The following is a 23,716-nucleotide window of genomic DNA, read 5'->3' as shown; positions in this document are numbered from 1 at the left end:
TATACACAGAAGGTTCGTTGGATATCTTTACTGGACTAATTATCATAACTGTCTCAGACTCAGAACTGTGTCATGAGAAAGACTGTTTTCTCTTTGGCAACAATGTCACCATTTTCATAAGTTCTCAGCATAACTCTCCTAGGGATAAAAGTAAAAAGCAGTTTGTGTGCAATTCTACTTGATAAAATCATCAATCATCCCATCCAAGATAAAGAATCATTATATCTGCCAGTCAAGAATGTAGAAACAGGTAGGAATACTCTCTGGCTAACTGCTAACAAAAACGTGAAAATTCAGAGTCAGCACGTTGCATGTTTGAAGTCCTGAAAATAGTAAGTTAAATACACACATTCGTGACAATATAGCTCTAGAACAACAGTAGACTAAAAATCACACAATACAACCTACTCAGGAACCCATCTTTCTCAAACTCGCGTGACCGAGATTATGTCCCGTACGCCATCACCTTTCTCACTGCCCTGCAACAGTAAAAACTGAAGAGACAAAACCGGCTATTCAGTGGCATAAACATCCAAAGCGAACCTTTCAACAGACATGGCTAACGTCTCAATTCGTCTTGTAGAAACGCGACGAAAGCGACTGACCGAGATATGATCCCGGATGTCCGAGTATTTGTCTCTCACATTTCACGTTCTGCCGTAGCAACAGTACGATGAGCACTAACGTCACCCCGTAGGTATGGTAGCCAGCGGTGATGACTATAACATGAGCCAAAAGAACGCCTCAGATCTACGTTTGAAGAGAGAAAATCACTCGAGATCAGGTGACCGAGATTATGTCCCGTGAGTCATCCGTCTTCCTCGTTGTCTGCGCGAGTAGATGTTGACAAGACAAAACCAAAAATTTGGCGAAAGGAAGTCATTTAAGGAGCCTATCGACAGAGATGACTTACGTCTCAAACGGAGTTGTAGAAACGAGATGGCAAGCACTGACCGAGGTATGATACTCTGTGACCGAGAATAGGTGCGATCAGTTTTCAAGTTCTACAGCAGCAACGTTACGACGGATGCTGACGTGGCCCGCTCTACCTAGTTGCTATCCAGTAGGACTATGACGCTAGCGTAGCAGCTAGGTCTGGCTGCAGCTATTTGGCAGAGAACGAGTGACCGAGATTAGGAAATGTCCGAGATCAGATCCGGGACTCTACATTCCCTCCTCCGCTTGTGAACATCTTCCTACGCCACTGCAAGTAACTGCGTTCTTAGCACGCGCTCAGCCGGTCTTGCTGTTAATTATCTCAAGTCGATCTATTTCGAGAATGACTGCTGTTAAAAAAGACAGCCCAATACAAGTTCCCGGATGTCCATACTACATTCCCGGATGTCCATACTACATTCCCTGACAGAAACAAGACATATGTACAGACTGTCTCCTTTGGCGGTCGCATACTAGTATTCAACGGTGCACATGCATATGTAGATCCATCACCCAACATCTAGTTACTTACATGTACCCGCTAGATGCACTTTGTGTCTATTCACCTTGTGTCTATTCACCTTGTGTCTATTCACCTTGTGAAATCTAGCTTTTCGCACCCATTCTCTTTAGAATATTATACTTTCGTCATCAGTCACCGCTGTCGCACAAAATGTTAGTACAAGAGGAGGCTCACACTGAGAGGGTGCTACGCATGCGTGTTAGTGCCCAAAGATTCACTGTGTTTCCTTTTCCTACTGCCGGCTCTTGCTGGTTGTAAAATGAGTAGAGATCAGCTCGTTCGAATAAATCCTCCAACGGAACTTAAGTTTCAAGGTTGGGTTTTTGGGGGACCTTATGATTACAAATTGTAGGCGTTTGTATCTGTAGGACCGTTTACTGAGACAAAGACGGTAGTTTTAACCCTCGAAAACATCAAGGATGCTCCGGTCTGCTTTAAGGTAAAGACGACGGCACCCAAACAGTATTGTGTGAGACCCAATTCGGGCGTAGTCGAACCACATTCCTCGGCAGGTGTACAGAGTAAGTCTCCTCTCTCTCTCTCTCTTTCTCTCTCAATCATCTTAATTATTTTTGTACTTTAGTCATGTTACAACCGTTCGACTACTCGTCAGCCAAAGTCAGTAAACACAAGTTTATGGTGCAGACTATGTACAAACCTCAGAACTACGTTGATTCGGAGAGCGTTGTAAGTGAACGACACTGTTTGCGAACAATGTTTTGTTGTTTTTCGAATAGATAAGCCTTAATTAATTAATTAATTAATGTTACTATTTGCATAGGATGCAGCAGTAACGGGTAAACTTTGGTAACTCATAAACCAGCTGATTTGAGTCTTAATTGCTACTTTCTTGATAACTTTATATTAAAGGTGCCTGCTCACGATTTACCACACAGGCACATCCATGCAAACTTGAAAGCATGCCACGATTTCAAGTTGTGTCATAAGCAGAACAAGGGAATATCTTAGGGTGCACCACGTTTTATGACATACAGTCTTTATTCCTAGTATAAAGAAAAAGGCGAATCGCGTTCTTGTCTGCCACGGCAATTTCGCTCCTCGTACTTGACATTTCAGGAAAGCTAACGACAAGTGTGTTACATTCTTTATCCACACATTTACTATTTACCATCTTGAGATAGCTTGCTGTTGAACGACAAAGTGCTTTCTCGGTCGTTTTCTAGTTGCACGTGACCCGGAAATGGGTGGAGCACAGAGCATCACGTGATGGCATCTGAAACTCGAAGCGTGAAATAAGCCATGGAGAGGTGCCAGATGCCACCGCCGCTGCACCGGCAATGCAGATTGTGCATGTATTTTTACATGGTAGCTACAAGAGCTGGCTATACTTGAGGGATAGTCTATACCCGTAGCGACTGACGATGCGCCGGTAGCAGCGTTTCTTCTATGGAAATTCAACAACTGCAAATCAGATGTATGTGTTGGTACACTGCTAAGCTAGTCTACAACTTCATAGATGGTAGATGTCTGTCTAAATGCCATCGCGTGCTCTGTGCTCCACCCATTTTTGGGTCAAGTGCAACAAGGATAAGATTGAGAAATCGCTTTGTCGTTCAACAGCATGTTATCTCAAACTGGTAAATGGATAATTATGTGCATGAAGGCACGATTTCAAGTTTGTGTGGGTGTGTCTGCTCGTGCCGGTGAATCGTGAGCGGGCACCTCTAACTAAGTTATCTTTGGACTCTGCACTCCACTAAAAACAGACTTTTTGACATAGAAATTAAACAAGGATAAAAGTGGCTTTTAGGTTTATAAATCTTTGACTCATAGGGCAACTGCTATGAGTCATTACTAGTGTTTTTCTTGATAATGTTATGTATATTATTTACACCACACAATGTTCATTTTTATGTTTTGGCATGGAATTCAAGTTTTTCAACAATGGACAATCTTTAATTAAACAAAATTAAGCAGTACAGACCAAGATGACATCTTTACAAATATTAGTATTAATCTATTGTTAATTAACTGTGTGACGTTGTTCACATAGTTAACTTCGGTACAGCCAGTGACTCTATCTCTATATGGTAAATACAATGTTCTTGCTAAAAGTTGACACAGCACCGTTTGTCACTTTGTTGTAGTAGCTCAGGTTGAGGATCATCTACTTGACTCTATTATTCACATTTCTGACACTGCAAGGTATTATCGCATGTGTCAAGCATTTGTACATACCTGCAGTGGCATCCATGTGTGCCACTATGAACAACCTTACATTAATGTCATTTTAAGCACCAAACAGCAGTTGAGTAAATGAAAATATGGTGATGCAAAGATCAACTTACTGCTTAACCACATCTGGCAGACATCACTACTTCCCCAATTTGACTTGCTACAGCTCAGATCATAGTATACTTTTCCAGCTATTTGCAATACATTGGTGAAGAGTAATACTGATTGTAACTGGCATGAAACAATCGGAAGGTCAGTTCAGGAAGCTTTTTCCTTCTGGAACATTGCTTATTAGGCTGTGACTATTTGGCATGTGATGCTAAATTTCCGAGGCATGCCAGGAGGGATACCATAAACTCTAAGGGAATATGACTAAGAGGGAGTCTGTCTTCATTAGCCTGGGGATATACTTTATCTAAACACAATTTAAGCTGAAGTTTGTCCTGCAAAATTTCTATTCTAAGCAATAGGGAAAGACCCATCTTATTTGGTGTTTTTGTTATGACAGAATTCTGAATTTTGAAGTACTTTCTAATTTTACCCCGAACAAACATGTGATAAATAGCTTAATTAACAGCAGACATGTTCAGGATTCGAAAAACCGGTCGCCAAGTTGTCAAATGGCGATCTCTGTCACAGGAATGGCGACTAGTCAAGCTTAGGAAGTTGCCATGCCGTGGGAATGGTAAACCATGACGAAGATAGACTTTCCAAATTTCTGAGTTTAGTAGGAGCTTGAAAACTAGTACGGTGTAATCTGGGTACACAAAAACCTCAACTTTTCTGTCTACATGAACATAAACTGTCCGACCTTGTGTTCTGCAATCTTAATGCGCTGAAGGAATGACACTTACCTGCACCTGGGAAACACTTAGGTAATTAATTAATTAAAGAAATCGAACAATAGGCTCGATTTTGACTGGCTTCCTGTACAATGGCGTGCATTCAGCACTTACAAAACTTGAAATGTGCAACAGAAGCCAGAGCAATTCTAGCCGAGACCGGCGAATACCAATATTCCCGGAAGCCAGCTACTAGTTTCTTGTCTCGGTGCCAACTAGATTTGATGGCTAGGGATCTGATACTGGACAAAGCTCCTGCAAATCTAGCTGTGGGCACAGACGGAAACTGTCTCTCGTTGCTTTTTGCAGGGCACAAAAATTGTCATTAAGAACTACGGCTTCACACTGTTCTTGAGCTCATGCTCAATTACATCAGTTGCTGCAAGGCGCTGACAAGGTGTCAATGAAGTCTGGCGTCTCTCTGCCTCACAATCTACTTGTCTAGTGTTACTTATGGTAAGAACTTCAAGTATGAGATAACGGAAATATGGGACGTGTGCATGACGTCTGCACAAAGAGACCGTGGCCTTAGTGTAACAAACTGTTGTTCAGTTGGTCAGTTTATAAACTCTAGGATGTCCAAACCTTTGAACCTAGATATTAATCTAGAGAATGAAACGTCTTCTATGCCTGCGTGTGGTTACATTGCTGCACCATACTATTGAACTAGGATGAGTGTAACAAAAAGTAAGTATATATATAAAAAGTAAGTATAGCTTTGGTAATGCCAAAGAAGAAGAAAATGCAGGCGGCAGCTACAGGCTGCTTGTAGAAAGAGAATGGGGAAATTTTGCAAAAGTCAGTGGCAATTGCTGTTTGTTCCTATCATTAGTGGGGACATTGACTGCGGTTAAAACAGAAATGACTTCTTGGAATAAAGTATGGTCTTCTGATTGGTGAGAGCAATAGTGAACTAGGCATTTGATGGCAATGACTGGTAACACAAGTAGCAAAACATAAAAGTTACGAGCCTCATTTTGAATTGCTGCTGTGTTAATTGACTAAATACAGTTCCTTGTAGCTGCCCGTGTACAGTGATGATGTGCAGCTGTATATTTCAATGGTAGAGTCTAGTTCCAGTTGGCCAACAATAGAAATAAGAAATACTGTTCTGAAAGTGTTCAATACACTGATCAGCTTGAAGACTTATTTGCTTAAGGTCTCACATACTTTGCACGATGTGGCAGTTTACAGTTTATATAAAATTGACAACATTTGTACAGCTCCACAGGAAGGGCAATGATAAAGAAGACCGATTCATCTCACATGAAGACACTGTATTCTACATGTTCTGGCTCCTACCCATATTGCATACTGTGGGGTCAGTGTTTATTTATGTTGCATGTCTGCAATGCCACAAAATAACAATATACTTTTTCATCATTAGCGCATTACACGGAAAACAACAGATTTGTGGAAATGGTAACAATATTCTAAAACGTACATCACTGATTGCATCTACAGTTTGACTATGACATCCAGTTTACTTGCTATGGCAACATCTAGGACACTGTTGCTAAATAAGCTGCTTGAATACTTTTCAACAGTAAACAGTCAATACAGTATAAGTGAAAGTGCACGATTGGTATGGTGTTATAATAAGAAGGAGCTGAGTTAGTTCATTCTCTGACTGGATAGGTTAGAGTATGAATTGGCGCAGTAAGTACATTGTTCTGCAGTGAGCAATTAGGTTTGGTAACTGAAACATGAGTGAGAGTGTGATCATGTTACATGCAGTTGTTGTGTATGAACACCATGTTGAGTTTGTGTTTCCTAGATTAGAAATTGATGAGTGGAGAGGCAGAGAATGTCTGGTCTTGTCTTGTGAAGTTTTGTTTATCTGCGAGTATTTGTGTCTCGTTGGAGGTTCCTATAGGACAGTTTTACTTTGGTCGTGTTTCTGCCACAGGACTTATTTAATACATCTCTGTTGCATTAGCAAAGAAACTCACAAGGTGTTTCTGGGGTCTAAAAATGTTGAGAATGTTTTTGACCCCTAGTCAAGATCGGCACATTAGGCCAGGTCAACTAAATAGATTGATTATCATTCTCGTGTGTCCCAAGTTTGGAGGCCGTCCAGTGAATTTTTTATTTTATGCGCATGTATAAAGCAGAATTCTGCAGTAGCTAGATGAGTAGCATGGTAACATTCGCTACGGTGAGAACCCCAAACAAGTCATGCCTTTCGTCATACTTCAGATTTGGTGTCGCTGTTAGGTGTGCAAGCCATGGTATGGGTACATCATTTCAGAGTAGGCCACTGTTGTGGATATTTTTACGGACTAGTAGTGGTGTGCTTGATTCTGGGAGTCTCCTACTGAATAATTTGTGGACGTCCTGCATAGAGACTTGAGTTGCCAATACTAAGAAGGAGCTGGTAAAAGTAAGTCCACAGACCTCGGTTGGGGAGGTCGTAAGTTTGCTTGGGCAATACATGGTCTGCATCACAAAGCCAGACAGTTCTGTAGCAACCAGCAGCCACGTTCACGAAAGCAGAGATGGAATAAAGTACACGAAATGATGGGTCAATGTGTAATAAAACTATATGTACATCTTGAAAAGCTGGTACATGCTGTTTCATACTCTGTTACCTCCACCCAGGTATTTACAATTGATACTTACATACGTATACATAATAAATACATGCTAAATTTAAAAAATAAAATTTATTTGTAATTAAAAAATATCTGGATGATAATTTGTTTAGTTGACTTGGCCTTGTATGTAGATGAAACACGCATGTTGGATTTGGCATAAACTAATTCAAAAACTGAAAGGAGCAGATGTAGATTTACACTGAGGATAAGCATTGATCTTTCCGCATGCTCTTGTTTCCGACTAAATGGGTTGCATAGGTATTCTCACTGTTCCGATTATCTTGGCATGATAATGATGTACAATCTAAGTTTGGTGATCAATTAAATCACACTTGCGCTTGCACACACACACACACACACACACACACACACACACACACACACACACACACACACACACACACACACACACTGCTGTTAGCTGTCAATAATTGTATTTGACAGGATTTTAATATTAGTGATTGAGAATAATTTTATTCTCTTCTTCCTCACTTTCTTTCTCATGTGACTAAGTTAACCTACAGAATGTTTATGTTTCATGATGCTGTAGCATTAAGCTGATAATCTAGCATTAAATACACATCACCTTTCTGTCATTGATATGCATGATTTTGGTGGTAGGCAAACAGTTTTAGGCTACATTGCACAAGGCTATTTGGGAGGTTTGAATTACTGGTCGGCTGACTAATACTGAAATATCATTTAGTTGCTAAGATTGACCCAGCAAACTCATAGGTTTTTGGTTTTTGACCTTTCATTTTGCTGTTTCGTAGGTTGCTGATTGCTGTCTTTGCAAATGTTCTGACTTTGAGGGCTCATGTTCCTACACTACCATTGATGCTTGCTACAACTGTACAGTTTCCAGGTTTTTTATGAACGTCCACATTTTTGCAACGATCATTAGAATAGCTTGCGAGTTTGGGCCATTGGGAACAAATTTTGCGTGTTAGTTGTCTGGCCATGATGTTTGGAACTTTCATTTTGGTTTGGGCTCAAACAGTTTTGAGACAGCCCAGTGTCATCATGATTCGTAGAACAAACACACTGATTTCTTTACAGAGGCTTTAAGCAGACTTACTGCCTGCAGCCAAGGCTTGATCATACATTAATAGAAGGCCCTTATCTCACCTGTTGAGTTACCATCTTTGCTGGAAGCAGCTATTTTGGTATTTTGCTCCCACTGCAAAGTCTAAGTGCTTTGATTACTAACTAAGCCTACACAGTTCAGTTAGGTTTCAAGATTTGTACGTACTGAGATGTTACCAAAGTGGTCATCATGAATGGTGTGCCCATTGGCAGCCACATCTACCAAAGCCAGTCCTGGTTACTTGAACTGGCAAGTGTGGGGACTAGAGCCGATCACGTACCAAAATGTGTAATCACAAATGCAACTAAATCCTTTACGTGACACTTGTGGTCTGGGCTTAACCTGGGATTACTGAGTGTATACTTTAACCTAGTTTACACACAACATTATGGGACCCGGGCCAAACCCGAGACCGTCCGTGTGTTTACACAGCAATTATTTGAGCCGAGTTGGGCCCCGGGCCCATGAGCATGGCTCACTTTCGAATGCCGGGTCGGGCCCCTGTTATGATATAGCTCCGTCCATCATTGACTAGCGTGCATGCAGTTAATCATGGCAAAAGATTGTGAACTCATCTTACATGTTTTTCGCACGCTCTCATCTTCAGTGAGTGCTGTCACCTGATCGTCAGTCCATAGTACGCTTCTGCATCCTGCCGTTGCTTACAGGCCACGTGATTGACTCGCACTGCAGACCCTGCGCATCTAGCTGAGATGCCGAATGTGGCTATGGACGTGTGAATGCAAAACAGGGCCAGGCCCGGGACTATGGACCCAGGTCGATCCCGGACACAATTTAGTGGGTCTCGTGTAAACAGGCTTTTCAGATGCTGGTCGTGCCCTGGAACAATAATAATGTGCATGAAATCAAAAGCTGGGCATCATTTGCTCATCTTTGGTCAGGAAGTGATTAAAGAATTGCTGAATGATACTGAGAAGAACAGATTAATGAAACACAGGCTGCTACTTAGGTGGCAACTACTGTCATTCTTATTGTTAATGGTGACATTGAACACATTCGAAAGAGAACCTTTACAGGTTTGATGCGATAGTTAGCAGGCTTTGTGTTTAAATTAGTCACTATGTACAGCCCTGTTGCATCACTGGTGTAGCAAGGATTGAGAAGTTACTTGGGCAAGCACCATATCAAAAGGAAAGTTATGCTTATTATGTGTCGTTATGCCTCTTCATGATGGTCAAGTGGGGTCTTTACCCCCAGCTGGGCGCCCACCAACCCGGCAGGTGAGCCCAGCAGGGTACATGCTTCTGTGTAGTCCACACGGCGATCAATGACTAGCCAATTTGATATAGATTGCAGGCATTACAATGACTGCGAACTTGGGTCAGCATGCCTATTGGATATCAATGACCACCAGGAAAGTGGTGAATGTCATGGTCAACAGACCATTCACCAGACCACAGAAACTCCTAACGACTGAAATGAGTCATAGTCTCAAGGACAAAGGTAGAGAAACATGAGAAAGAAAGACAAACAAGTCTCATAATTTACTGTCATCACTGAGGTGTGAACCCCCAAACCATGGAGTGGTAGCCATTGTCGCTAACCACTAAGCCACGGCAGTGACTTTTATGTGTGTTGTTATGCCCTTCCATGATGGGCAAGTGGGGTCTTTACTCCATCTGGGCGCACACCAAGGCAGGTGATTCCAGCAGGGTACGTTTCTGTGTATTCCACAAGGCGATGAATGATTAGCCAATTTGATATGAGGGGTTGAGAGCTAAAGTGGCATAAGCACCAGGCACTTAGTTTCAAGAAAATTGAATATAAAGTTTGTGATGTACATAAAATCAAAGAGACTTCTTTCTAGCTAATCAACTTGAAATGAATATATACTAGTGCAGTGAAAGTTAGTCCTAGTCGTTCATTCCTTACTCTTTTCTGCCATTAGAGTGTACACTCAATTTGCTTAAAGTAACGCGCGCTAGGAGATACGCCGCTACAGCCCCAGCAATACCTCTTGCTTCCATAGTGCTATAGCGGAGTGGCTGATTTCTGACACGCCTACGCTTCTGTTACTTATGCCAATCTAGCACTAGGTAGATATCATTGCTCTGTATCATCTCCGTAGCATAACTCAATTCTGCCTAATGTGTCGCTTACGCCACTTTAGCTCTCAACTCCTCATATATATTGCAGGCATTACGGTGATTGCGAACTCTGCTGACCAGCATTCCTAGTGGATATCAATGACCACCAGGAAAGCACTGAACGTCATTGTCAATGGACCATTCGCCAGACCACAGAAACTCCCAACGACTGAAACGAGTCATAGTCTTATGGACAAAGCAAGAGAAACATGAGAAAGAAAGACAGACAAGTTTCATTATTATCTGCGTCGCACACAGTAGCACTGGTGCAAATAATTAATTTACGACACACACACACACACACACACACACACACACACACACACACACACACACACACACACACACACACACACAAGATAACATAATATTCAGTCAATCATTACTAACTACACTACTCAGTGTTTAACAGTGTAAACGAGTCGGAAGAAATGGTCAGTAGTATGCCTTGTCAGCTGCTTCATGCCTACTTTAAGCAACTCCATTATATAGAAATCTACGCTGCCTTTGTTCTGCCCTGTCTTCTTGTTATCTTTGTAAGTTGTAAGGTGTTTGTGCATTTAGCCAACATTAAATTTTTTCATGGTTTTATTTCAATAGCTGAATGTGTGACATAGAGACTTTTCAAAACAATGTGGTCTTCTGTTTGTCTATCTCTTTCATACCAGACTCACAGACAAGGCAACAAAGTTATGTGAATTGATGCTAGGGGCTTGAATTTCAGTGGGGCTGTATTGTATGAATAGATATGTGATTATGGATACATTATAGAAATTCTGGTGTTGTTAATTTCAACTATATGAAGATCTTTCAGTTTGTAAGTTTGTTTAATTGGTGAGCACTATATCATCTCAGTGTGCTTTCACAGCTTTTTGGGACTTCTTGAAGAGCAGCTTTGAACTGCTTCATTATTCAATGAAGTGTGGTGGTTGATTTAAGCAAAGTGGTTTTGGCAATGTGACAGAATCATGCAGCCCACCGTTTGGGTGAAAATGGTACATACTTTTGTCTTGAAAAATCACCGCATTTAATGCCAGAGCTCATATTAAAACTGTTGGTACTATGTACCTTTGTACAGTGTGGTTTGGGAATAGGTTAGAAGCCATGGAATTCCCTTGGAGGACGAAGACGAAGTAAGACATCGCTGATAGCTACAGTTCTAGTGAAAGTTAACAGCATGTGTAACTGATGCATGAGAGCAGTTGCCAACTGAAAATTTACCTGAGGAGGAAGCAACCAAATCAGCATCAGAAATATGGCTATCAGTGATGTCTTCCTTGTCTTGATCCTTTAGGGAATTCTCTGGCTTCTACCCTAATCCCTGGCTACTTTGTACAAAGGCACATACTACCAAAATGTTTTAATAAGAGCCCTGCTGTTAAATGCTGGAGTAATACCCTATTTGTGTATTTCTTTGCTTTTGTCTTGGGCCACACACAAAATATCTGGTCTGTGGTTTCTGGGCAGGTAATTTTTCCACAAAATCTTTTTTGTCTGGAGCTCACTGTGAAAGTTTTTCTGCACCTGGAGGTAGAATGCTTTCCACAGACTTGTCAACTGAATTGTACTGGTTTCGTCTCCTACTGTGAGCAAATTTCAGTTATCTTATTGCTCCATTACATTTTTGTTGCATGTGTACTGGTCTGTCATTACTGGTTCCATGTGCTGGGGCCCCCTCGTTCTTGCATTGAAACTTTGAGAGCAACCAGTATCTTATTTGGTGGTCAAGTCGGCAGATTTACACATATTCCAAGGTGTTTCTTTTCTCTGTCTGTCAGCCTTTCTGCTGCTGTGAAAGTTTAGGCTATATAGTATTGTGTTCAACATTTAACCAGTCTTCGTGCCCCCTCATGTACAAGTCTGTAAACATGCTTTCAGGACGATGATGTCAGCCTCACAGAGGCTTTTTGGCCAGTCACTTATGGCTAAAAAAGACTAAACAAACTTAAGAACTACACAATGCCATGTATCCTGTTTTCAGAAGAACTTGGGTTGAATACTTGATTGCTTAATTAGTTTGTTTGGTGATAAATAGAAATAGTACTATGATGCTGATGGTTGTGAGTCTCTTGTAGCCAGACTCTTCCCGCTTACATCCTGCTGGCGAAAAAGGGTCTGGGAAAGTGCTTTGTATAGGTTGTTCTGCCGCCATCATTATCCCACTGCCTTCTGGTGGGGTAAAGAAGTATTAAACAGTCTTTGGTGGGGTATCAATATTCATAGTGAACACGACAACACGCATGTAGCAGATGTCATGTTGTGATGTCGTAGTTGTGACGTTGTAGTTGTTTTAGCATTCCAATAACAACAACATCTGCAGCGAGACTCGCAGTTTGCATTTGTCTGAGCGAAAGACGAGCAGGCGTAGCTGAAAAACCGCCATTAGTGAGGTGTGAGTGTAGTCTGAACAAGCAATTAATCGCATGGATGTGTGCATGCTTGTGGTCATTGTCGTGTTCCAACTGCACTCCCACCTCACTAACGGCAGTTTTTCAGCTACGCCTGCTCGTCCATTGCTCAGACAAACGTAGAGCACAAACTGCGAGTCTCGCTGCTGCAGGTGTTGTTGTTATTGGAACGCTAAAACAACTATGACGCCACAATATGACATCTGGTACACGCGTGTTGTTGTGTTCATTATGAATTTTGATAGCCCACCAAAGACCGTTTAAACACCTCTATCCCACCGGAAATGCGGTGGAATAATGACGGTAGTAGAACAAACCTATACAAAGCACTTCCCTAGACCCTTTCTCGCCAGCAGGATGTAGGCGGAAAGGGTCTGGCTACACGAGACTAGATTGTTGTGGCATTCGATCTAAAAAAACAAAATTTCAAAAATACATGCGTGCTGGTCAACTTTACTGCTGTGCTGGAACCAAAAACCTGACATTTATTTTATGTAGCAGTACTTTTGTTTTGATGGGAAAGTTTATAAATGTTGTAGCTGACAGGTTTGTTTTTAGTGGAAAGATTGTGAACCTGCTGACGTTATTGATGCGAAGCTGAAATGCACATTTGAAATGCCAGTTGCATCACAGGTGTCAGTTGTACTGGAAAATTGATGACCAAGGTGTATTGTTGTTTAATTTTCTATATTTAGAACAATTTGTCGGCAACCTCATCTGCAGCAACAGAATCAGTTACTAAAGCATCATCTGCTGTGATTACTGAACAGCCACAGAGCTCGTCGCCTATTGCGTCACTGACTACACCAGGTACAACATTTTACTCCATTGATCCGCCCAACGTAAGGGAAGAAGATCAGGAGAACAAGGAGGACAGCGTATGTTTAACCCATCTGTGTAAGTAATTTTGGTATTTTGGTAGACTGTGTGTTGCAGCAACAGGAAGCTCCTGCTTCTGAAGTTTCTACTGCAGACTTTGATGAGGTAAAAAATTTGTTTGGAGCAACATCATTTGGTGTGTAATTTTGTGGGACAGGTTGTTAGGGAACGGTCAGCTCTTCAGAAAAGGGTGTCTGAGCTACAGTCAAAAACAGCAGAGGTACAAATGCATGGAGTTAGTCGTGGGCTGCATGTCTTATTTTTGTGCTTCACAGCTTGAAAGTCAGAATATTCGGCAGCGTAAGCAAATAAGTGACAGTCGTAAGTCTGAAACGACACCGCAGCTCAAGCCCTCCGCTGAAATTGCTGTGGACAATAATGGCATCCCCGTCATTGTTTTTGTTCTTATTGCACTGATTGTTGGACTTGTTGTTGGCAAGCTCTTATTCTGAGTTAGTCAGCTTGGCACGTGTGCTGTAATGCCATACACTGTGTTGTTGATATTTACTTAGATTTGATGATAACAGTCGTCTGCATAGTGTCTTGTGTCATATCCCTGTTGGTTCCTCATGTTATTCATAGATATGATTCGATGGATAATGGTAGTTATTGGTCTAGTGCTTGACAACTGTTATTTCAAGAAGATGACGTAGGAAGGGCAATGGTACAAGTAATAATATAGTGCCTGACATAGGAGCTGGTCCGGCCACTTTTTCTAGAGTGAACTTACCAGAAGCCTATTTCTGCCACTTCCGTTTCAGATAAGTAATCTATTTAGTAAAACAGCTTACGTTATTGATCACATACATGCAAACTCCATATTTTGCAGTTGTCGACTAGATCCAAGTAGCCTCAAACTTCCCGACCAATTTGCAGCTCCATGGGGAGCTGAAATACAAGACGCTACTTTATACATACTTGCTAGCGCACGTTAAGCCGGACCACTTTCGCTACAGGCCTGCCTTGCTTTGGTGCAGTTTACCAGATTTCTCTGCCCTTGCGTTAGGCCAACTCCTGCCAATCCCGAAAGTCCGCATCAAGGAGCGCTGGCACTCGGCCTTTTATACGTTCTCCTAACGTCTCGGGCGGGCACCCGCCCCATCTCGTCGCCCTAGGCGATGGGAGAACGTAGATAGCCGATGGGTCACGTCCTGTATAGGTATAGACAGCGTTTAGCAGCGCTGAATTTCAATGCAAATGTACAAGTGATGGACAACCAAGCGATGGCAGACAACAACAAGACATGCAACCGAGCGATGATCGACCGTCGAAGCAACGGCCGAAACGACGTTGAAGGCCAAGAGATGGCAACGCAAGCGGCGATGGCATACTGGAATTAGTAATGTACATGATAGATTGGACCATTTTTCTGAGCCATCCGGTTCTGGACTTCTCGGTTCTGGGCCAACCGCTCCTGGACCCCTTTCTTTTCCCAGTTCCGGACTTTTCCATCGGGGTTTCTCTAGTCGTTACAAATGCATGCTTCACCCATTCCGATCGCGTGGGTCATCTTCTTGCTGTATCCTAGCTCCAGAAGTTCTCTGGCGCGTTCCCCATGCACTCGTGGCCCGAGACACTACGTAAAAAAGCGTATTACGAGACCACAACATGTGTTCTAACAGCAACGTAAATACTGCGTCCCGTAGATAGAAAAAAGTTTCTATGTACATATACAGGCGAAACTCTCACAATAGACAGCAGATTATTTTGTTCCGTAAAGTTTGCAGAGTAATTCACAATTTGTAACGCGCTCTCTAGATAAGTGTGGTGTTCGTGTAACACAAGTTATCTATATTTTACTACTATAACATATACGCTCTCTAGACTAACTCAACATTCACCGGAATGACACAACCGGAATTCAGTCAAAGCAACACAACCCCGGATGCAGGAAACCATACACAACAACTTTCCGCTTTCCAAAATTGTCAATAATATCTAGGTAGCGTATTGATGAACAAAATCCCGATGGTAAGCTGGGCGATGGCGCAGTCTCGTTGATCTTCTGGGAGCCTGTTCTTGTAACTCTTCCAAACGATCTTGTTCATTTCTCTGTTCTTGTAACTCTTCCAAACGACCTTGTTCATTTCTCTCTCCTTCCTCTGCTATGCCAAATGATTGATCTCCCTCCCCTAGAAGTGGTCCTAGCGGCATATGCTCTAAATCTGCTAGCTTGGAGGATAGAGAAGGTGGGGCTTTAGTTCGTACGAGATTATTTGCATGCCATTTTCACCTGTCACTCAACAAGTAGGAGTCATTCGAGATCTTCTTCTGAATTTGTATTGGTGCTGAAAGTTGTGATCGTAACTTGAGACCAACTTGAGGTCGCTTGATCCTCACCCAATCTCCCGTCTCAAATGACGACATTCTAGCTGACATTTTCTTATCTACGTATGATTTTACTTTTTCTTGCTTACGTTGAATGTCTGCCCGCAGACCTTCGTTCTCGTTCGTATCCTGCACCTTGCTACTCTTGGGTTCAGTTTGCAGTCGTAGAGTATCCAATGGTCCTCGAAGTTTTTTTCCAAGCATTAATTCAGCAGGTGACCGTCTAGTCAAAGCATGGGGTGTCATTCGATAATTTACCAAGATCGATCGTATCGCGTTGATAATGGATTTGTCATTTGCAAGGTGAGTTTTAAACCCTGTTTCAATGCCTGATTAAATCTCTCAAAACCTCCATTCGCCTCAGGATGGTAACAAGACGTCCTAACATGCTGAATAGCTTTCTTTTGCAAATATTTCTCAAACTGAAACGACGTGAAATGTGGTCCATTGTCGGTAACAATGATACTTGGCAAACCCCATCTAACAAATAAAGACTGAAGAAAAGCAATGACAGTGGCAGTGGTTACATTCTGCATGACTTGCACCTCCGGCCACTTTGAAAATAAGTCATGAACAACGATCACTGGCTGTAGGGAGCTGCGTGCAGTTCTCCAAAAATATCAATCTGAATTCGGTCCCGAGGTCGTGCAGGCCACTGAACTGGTTGTAATGGAGCCACCCTAGGACGAACTGATTTCCCACTCAGGAGACACGCTTCACAATCTCTTACCCAATTCTCAACTTGCTTATCCATTCCTGGCCACCATACCACCTCCCTACAACGCTGTTTCATTCGTACCATTCCTAAATGTCCTTCATGTGCTATCCCCAACACCTTCTCACGCAACTTCTGTGGTCTGATTACTCGCTGACCTCTAGCCAAGCATTTCAGATCTTTGCCCCATAAGAATAGCTCGGATCGAACATGATAATATCGTTGAAGACTCTCATCAGTCATTCTCAATGGCCATCCTTTCTGCACAAACTGAACAACCTCTTGTGTGATGTCATCTACAACTGATTCCTGTTCCAATTCCTCAAGAGAAACAATTGTGTCCGAAGAAACCGTCAATGTCTGAATTCACAGACTATCATCCTCAGCAGCAGCATCTGGCTCATCACTGAGACAACCAACAATTTGATGATTGACACTTGACAAAAAATCAGCAACTTGATTTTGCTTACCAGGTCTATACTGTACTGAGAAATTATACCTATGCAATCTATCCGCCCATCTATGTAATCTAAGAGGGCGTTGTCCAGAACCGGTTATTGAAAGAAGAGTTGTCAACGCCTGATGGTCCGTGCGTAAAACAAATCTTCGGTCATACAAATAGATGTGCCAACGCTCCGCTGCCCCAATACAGGCCAATGCGTCTCGTTCCGCCACTGAGTATTTCTTCTCTGTCTCTGTTAACGCTCTCGATGTAAACGTCACAGGTCGCTCCTGTCCGTCCTGATATTGTGAAAGAACAGCGCCTAACGCCGTTCCAGAAGCATCACAGGTTACATACGGAACTGCCATAGTTGAAAAATGTGCTAGAACCGGGGCTGACGTAACTGAGTCTTTTAATTGCTGGAATGGTAGTTGACATTCATTTGTCCACTTCCAAGAAACATCTTGTTTCAACAACCGTCTTAGAGGAGTAGTGATCTCTGCGTAATCTTGCACAAAACGCAGGTAGTAATTTGCCATTCCAAGAAACGAAGCCAACTCCGCAGATGAAGTTGGTGATGGGACCTCCTGTATGGCTTTCACGTTTGATTGCTGTGTCATTATTCCCTGTGCCGAGATGACATACCCCAGAAACTCCACTTGTCGCTTAGAAAACATGCACTTGTCTTCATTTAAGGTCAACTTGTGGTCGGTCAGTTTCTGTAACACCTGCTTTAGTCCATGATCGTGAGACTCTTGTGTAGGACCATGGACAACAATATCATCCATAAATACCAATGCTCCCTTGATTCCAGACACGATGGTCGCCATCATCTGTTGAAAAGCACTCGGTGCGGTGACAAACCAAATGGCATTCGACGAAACCGATATACTCCATCGTGTGTCACAAAAGCTGTAAGATTGCGACTGTCTTCCATCAAAGGCACCTGTAGATCTCCTTGCTTCAAGTTCAATTTAGTAAAGATGGCCGAACCATAGAACTCCGCAGCTATCTCTTCAACAGTAGGTAATGATATTTCTGTGGAATAACAGCTTTATTTACTTGACGAAGATCGACACATAAGCGAATCTCTCCAGATTTCTTTCTTACGACTACTAAATTTGACACCCAGGGAGACGACACCACTTTCTCAATGATAGCCTCTGATTCCAATCGCTTCAACTCTAGCGAAACCTCGTCACGCAACGCCAGAGGAATTCGGCGTAAAGATTGCACCACTGGTTTAACATCTGGGTTGATCATGGGCTGATGAGCAAATTCCTTGACATATCCTAAGCCCGTAAAAAGGCTAGGCCATTCACTCTGCCATTTTGATACCACTTGCAGGATAGGCTCTTTTCTTTGAGTCAGATCGTCTTGAACTATTTGAAACCCCAATGCATCAAAAAGATCCACTCCCATAATGTTTGCTCCAGAGGATGTCACGTAGAAAGGAAATCCACCTAGTTTGTGCTTTCCACACTGGACTGGAATATGGATATCTCCTATCACTTTAATAGGAGATCCTTTATAGCTATTAAACTGTAGAGGGTTTAGATCTTCTGAAGATCATGTTAGAGTGCTTGCTGAGCAAGCAGATATTCTTTGCCTTCAGGAGCACTGGTTGCTGAAAGAACAGTTTGATCTACTTGGTCATGTAAAAATGGATATGTTTTTCACAGCTGTCTCCCCAAGGAGGAGTAATTTAATGGGTCAAGGGAGACCCTATGGTGGTGCTGCTATCATGCGGAAGAAGGAGTTACAAAAGAATATCCAAGTACAAAAGACCCCATCAGACAGACTGAGTGCTATTAGCATTGATTTCGGAGTAAGGAATTTCTGGTTGCGTCAGCATATATGCCCTGTGATTTGGGAGATGTAACATCAAGTGATGATTATGAAGAAGAACTTGGATACTTGGATGGTCTTGTCAATAGCCCGGAGTTCACAGCAAAATAATAATTGGGGACTTTAATGGTGACCCTCGCTCATTCAGTAGTAGCAGGTTTGGAAAGAAGATGAGAAAGTTTCCAGCAAATAATGATGTCGTCATTGCAGATCTAGATCGCTTTGAAAAAGATGTAAATTTCATGATGTGGGAATCAGGGGATCTCTCAAAGTGCAGTTGGTTGGACTATGCCTTAGTGTCAAATAACATCAGATCTCAGGTTAGAGACTTTCATGTAACAGAGGATAATATAGTTCCTGGTTCTGATCATTGGCCAGTGCGACTATTCACTCAATTGAATGATAGTCGATCAACATAATGTAAAGACCTCCAATGTCAGACATAACCATTTGGTTTGTAATTGGCAACAGTGTCAAGACCTGGACTTACTTAGATACCAATGGGAATTGGATAGACGCCTATCAGATATAGAAATACCGTGGGATGCAATTCTATGTAATCAACCAGACCGATGTTGTCACAAAGCTCTCTTGGAACCATATTGCGAAAGTATTATCCATGCACTACGTACTGCAGGGCAAAATAGTATTCCAAAGAAGAAATACAGACGAGTTTGGCTTCATGGATGGGATAACGATATTCGACTAAAACAACAGGAAGCCAGTGAAGCATACTGGAAATGGAAGCAAAGTGGAAAATGTCGATCTGGTACACTCTTCGGAAAATATTCCGAAAAGAACTCAAGAGAGTTAAGCAGGCGAGTGAAAAGAGAGAGAGTGAGATCCTCTTGGAAAAACTTTGTTCAGCAGACAAGAACGATTTCTGGAAAACAATTAAGAATCAAGGTCGACCATCATGCAATGGTGTTCAGATAGGGATGGCAAGAACGGACAGCGACATTAGCAATTATTGAAAAGAGTATTACCAAAAATTAGGAAATATTCAAGATCAAACTTTTTGCGATGTATGGAACAACCAGCTTGATAGAATGGTAGAAGAAGAAGATATGAGAAAAAGAACCTCGTGGTGGCACTTTGTTATCAATGCAGAAGAATGTAGGAAGGCTTCTTTACAACTGAAGAACAATAGACCTCAGATTTGGATGGTATTCAGGCAGAACATATCAAGAATGGCTCCCTGAATCTCTATAGACATATTGCTGGCTTGTTTACAGGATTGGTCAAGCATGGCTGTATTCCGAGAAATTTTAGAAACTGGAATAATCCCCATCCTGAAAGATCAAGCTGGAGATAGAAATAATCCAGACAATTATAGAGGCATAGCGATATCGTCAGTGCTGGGAGAACTATTAGAGAAAATTATCATGGCAAAATATCAGAGAGTTTGGCATACAAACAAGCAACAATTCAGTTTTAAGGCTGGTCATGGCTGTGATATGTCTACGTTTGTCGTACAGGAGTCTATCAATTATTTTCTTGAAAATGGAAACGAGATTGTATTTGGATGCTTTCTTGACTTATCGAAAGCGTATGATAGAGTTAATCATGCTCTATTGTTTATGAAGCTGATGGAACGGCATACCCTTACTTCTATCGTGAAATTCCTGAGGAACTGGTATAAAGAACAAGACCTATATGTGAAATGGAACTCGTCAAATCAGCGTCTTTCAAAACATCTAATGGAGTTAGCCAAGGCAGTGTACTCTCTTCTGCTCTATTTAATGTTTACGTTGATGACCTTATTACTGGATTGGAACAATCGGGAGTAGGTGTTCGAATCAACGGGAGGTTTAGTGGTGGCATCGCATAAGCGGATGATTTATCGCTTCTGTCTACAAGCAGAGAGGGCATGCAGAGGTTATTGGAGATCTGCGAGAGTTTTGCAACAGACCGCTGCCTGAAATTTAATATTCAGAAAAGTAAATCAATTAGTTTTAGGAAGAGGCGATCCATTTACTGTAAAGAGACAGCTTTCTCCATCAATGGAGAGAGTCTGCCTGAAGTACATGATGTCATTCATTTAGGTCATAAATTATCGGCTGTTCCGAAAGAAACAACTGGTGCGGTGGAAGAGCGGTGTCGGAAATTCTACTCTTCATTATACTCAATTGTAGGGGCTGTCAAAGGTGTGGGTCGTAATCCTACAGTATGGACAACAATAATGTACTCTGTATTGTTACCTGTGTTGGGCTATGGATGCGAACTGTGGGATTTGGGAATGGGAAGTACCAAACGTTTACTACATCAAGCGTGGAGAAGAGGGTATCGGAGAGGGCTAGGGATCTCAAACAGAACATCCTTGCGTGAAACTCTTGGAGAACCTATCAGGGAAGCTCCAGATCTATTGCGTGTTAGCCAGCTCTCTTTCTTATGAAGAGCAGTTCATTCTAATAACGAATTAGTGAGCGGGTTCCTTTTGAATACTCAAGGCAATCTGTGGCGATCAGTGGACAATGAGACAAGGACAAGAATCATGGTGTTGTTCTACATGGACTTTAAGAGCTGGATTAAACCTTAATTTATGTTTGTTTATTCTTCTACGTTTATTTTTCTATGACTATCTATTTTTTCTTGTTAGTGTATGTATCTTGTCTGGCCTATAGCACTGTACCCGTAGTGATATGAAACAAAATATATTATTATTACTATTATATTACAACTTACCTTTGGTGCTGGGGCACAAAGAACACCTGAAAGACCTAGTAGTGGAAGGTCCACCACTGAGAATCCTTTACTTTTGACATAAAAGCGGAAACGTACCGTCTCCGTAAGTGCACTGGGATCGCCTCGTAGTACCTTGCGGACCCGTTTGGCTTTGGCTTCAGTTATCAACTGAGAGTTCGGCCTCTCAGCCCCCAAACTCACGGGAGTTTTCCTTGCGCTTGTTTTCGTCCGCCGCCATACTACGATTACATCTCACGCCGAATTTCACGCAGTGTACCCATATATATAGAGGTCCACATGAAATTAATGCTGTGTGCAAGCGAACAGACCAATTCCTCGAATGGTCTGGCCTAGAAGTCAATGCAGCAAAATGTTCAACTTTTTCACGTCGGAGGCTGATTCATCCAACTGTCTTTGACCCGGAAATCTCTATACAAGGGCAAAAGATTCCATTCTTGTCACACAAGAAAAGCTACAAGTACTTGGGTCTTCCAATTGCGTCTGATCTGTCTCATGCCGACATTTCAAGAGAGCTTCTGGAGACTACTAAGAATTTATTGAATAAAGTCGATCAAACAGCCGTTTCCCGAATGAATAAATGTCTTCTCTATAAGAGAGCGGTGCTACCGCGGCTTTCATGGTTACTGAGCATTGCATCTATTCCTTTGTCATGGATCGAGCAATCATTGGACAGTGTAGTCACGAAATTCTTAAAAAAATGGGTCGGTCTTGCTCATTCAGCAGCTGTCTCTCGCCTTTTCCTTAACACCAAGAACGGCGGCCTCCAACTTGGCCAACCGTCAGATTCTTTCAAGAGACTACAGTCTTGCAACCTGCTTCGATTTACTAAATCAAATGACGAATGCTTGAGAGCCCTGGCAACTATAAAGATTTCAAGAGAGACTGAGTTGTCATCAACCAGATTTAGTGCCGGCAGTTTCTTGGCAACTCTTGATACTTCGCCTGGGTGCCTGCAATCAAAAATAAAGAACATCAAAAAGACGATTACGGAATCATCAAATAATCGTCATTTGTCACATCTTACCTCCCTGTCTGTACAAGGTCAAGCGGCTCGATTCAAGGACGTGGAAGCTGAGCACTTTGCCTTGTCCCTAAAATCTCTACCCGATGACTTGTTCAAATGGGCAATAAATGGGCTCCAGGACACCCTCCCATCAGCAACCAACTTACAGTTGTGGAAGAAAATTTCGTGCAATCAATGTCCTCTCTGTCACCAACCCCAATCGCTGTGCCACGTGCTAAATGCATGTCCCAGTCTACTTGATCGAGGTTTGTACAAACAGAGACACGACAATACGCTGAGACTATTTGTGGACTTTCTAAAACGTCATCTTAGTCAACAGTTTTCCATAGTAGCCGACCTACCAGAATCAGTATACAATTTTCCTGTCGATATAACCTGTACCTGCCTTCGTCCAGACATTGTTGTTTGGAATGCCGTCCTCAAAAAGGCCTGGATGCTTGAGCTGTCGGTCCCATTCGAAACAGTCGTGGAAGAAACGAAGGCCCGGAAAGAACGCCGCTATGCCCAACTTGTCAAAGATGCTAACCATCAGTATAAGACGGAGCTTTTGCATCTCTTGGTTGGGTCGAGAGGATTGATTTTTCCTGAAACTCGACGAGCAGTCTGCATGTTGTGCAAGCCTCTTCAACGCGACTTGGACGATCTGTTTCAAGCTGTCATTCATTCCACCCTGAAAGACTCTTTTCGATGCTGGTTGGCAAGAAGAGACAACATCTCTTAACTTAAAAGTGTTTTTTTTTTGTTGTTGTAATTTCTGCTTTTAATCATTTGTGATGTATAGTCTTCGACTGGACCTCTACATAGTACTCCAGAACTCTACTTCTGTTATAGTGCTACCAGTCCTGTAGACGCTTATTGTACTGTATCGTTCGGTATATTACAATAAAGGACCTTCCATAGATAGATAGATAGATAGATAGATAGTTTGACCTACGCGAATGGTCTGGACTGGAGGGTTGACGAATACTTAGCGTACTGGCCATTGGCGAATTGTCTTGCCGGTATACGTATGCGAATTCGCAAATGGTCTAGCCCATTCGCAAACAGTCTAGCCCATTCGCAAACAGTCTAGATTCG

General features: G+C 42.2%; 3 protein-coding genes and 1 long non-coding RNA gene across 7 annotated transcripts; 3 read left to right on the top strand and 1 right to left on the bottom strand.

The window, feature by feature from the left end:
* Positions 1-95: 95 nt before the first annotated feature.
* Positions 96-1,633, bottom strand: LOC134178771 (uncharacterized). 2 transcript variants are annotated; one of them, XR_009969701.1, is made up of 4 exons: positions 1,503-1,633; positions 914-1,359; positions 544-828; positions 96-479 (listed from the first exon to the last, which is right to left on the bottom strand). It is a non-coding gene; the product is annotated as an uncharacterized LOC134178771 (long non-coding RNA). The 2 variants fall into 2 exon arrangements; XR_009969700.1 differs by having other exon boundaries at positions 544-892; positions 955-1,359.
* On the top strand, positions 1,590-10,597 carry LOC134178769 (vesicle-associated membrane protein-associated protein A-like). Of its 3 annotated transcripts, XM_062645662.1 has the most exons (5): positions 1,590-1,773; positions 1,828-1,980; positions 2,043-2,146; positions 7,868-7,959; positions 10,339-10,597. In XM_062645662.1, exons 1-5 carry the CDS (start codon positions 1,719-1,721, stop codon positions 10,364-10,366), a joined length of 432 nt encoding a protein of 143 aa, XP_062501646.1. In that variant the 5' UTR covers positions 1,590-1,718; the 3' UTR covers positions 10,367-10,597. The 3 variants fall into 3 exon arrangements, with proteins under 3 accessions (XP_062501646.1, XP_062501647.1, XP_062501645.1); XM_062645663.1 differs by lacking the exon at positions 7,868-7,959 and having other exon boundaries at positions 10,339-10,363; XM_062645661.1 differs by lacking the exon at positions 10,339-10,597 and having other exon boundaries at positions 7,868-8,059.
* Positions 10,598-13,147: 2,550 nt separating this feature from the next.
* LOC134178886 (uncharacterized) lies at positions 13,148-14,101 on the top strand. Its single transcript, XM_062645798.1, has 5 exons — positions 13,148-13,330; positions 13,393-13,575; positions 13,634-13,681; positions 13,734-13,796; positions 13,852-14,101. Exons 1-5 carry the CDS (start codon positions 13,313-13,315, stop codon positions 14,026-14,028), a joined length of 489 nt encoding a protein of 162 aa, XP_062501782.1. The 5' UTR covers positions 13,148-13,312; the 3' UTR covers positions 14,029-14,101.
* A 7,790-nt stretch (positions 14,102-21,891) lies between these two features.
* LOC134178629 (uncharacterized) lies at positions 21,892-23,549 on the top strand. The gene has a single exon (XM_062645516.1). It carries the CDS (start codon positions 22,185-22,187, stop codon positions 23,358-23,360), a length of 1,176 nt encoding a protein of 391 aa, XP_062501500.1. The 5' UTR covers positions 21,892-22,184; the 3' UTR covers positions 23,361-23,549.
* The last annotated feature ends 167 nt before the right edge of the window (positions 23,550-23,716 follow it).

Source organism: Corticium candelabrum, chromosome 4 (genome assembly GCF_963422355.1).
Source record: "Corticium candelabrum chromosome 4, ooCorCand1.1, whole genome shotgun sequence".
Classification (NCBI taxonomy): Eukaryota; Metazoa; Porifera; class Homoscleromorpha; order Homosclerophorida; family Plakinidae; genus Corticium; species Corticium candelabrum.
The sequence above is the reverse complement of the archived record's forward strand: the minus strand, read 5'-3'. Positions and strand labels throughout refer to the sequence as shown.

Excerpts from the sequence above, each read along its gene's own strand:
- LOC134178769 (XM_062645661.1), top strand. The coding sequence starts at position 1,719 with ATGAGTAGAGATCAGCTCGTTCGAATAAATCCTCCAACGGAACTTAAG. Across the intron at positions 1,774-1,827 it reads AACGGAACTTAAGTTTCAAG|GACCGTTTACTGAGACAAAG; the intron begins GTTGGGTTTTTG and ends TTGTATCTGTAG. Across the intron at positions 2,147-7,867 it reads ACGTTGATTCGGAGAGCGTT|GTTGCTGATTGCTGTCTTTG; the intron begins GTAAGTGAACGA and ends GCTGTTTCGTAG.
- LOC134178886 (XM_062645798.1), top strand. Across the intron at positions 13,576-13,633 it reads AGGAGAACAAGGAGGACAGC|CAACAGGAAGCTCCTGCTTC; the intron begins GTATGTTTAACC and ends TGTGTGTTGCAG. Across the intron at positions 13,797-13,851 it reads TACAGTCAAAAACAGCAGAG|CTTGAAAGTCAGAATATTCG; the intron begins GTACAAATGCAT and ends TGTGCTTCACAG.
- LOC134178629 (XM_062645516.1), top strand. The coding sequence starts at position 22,185 with ATGAATAAATGTCTTCTCTATAAGAGAGCGGTGCTACCGCGGCTTTCA.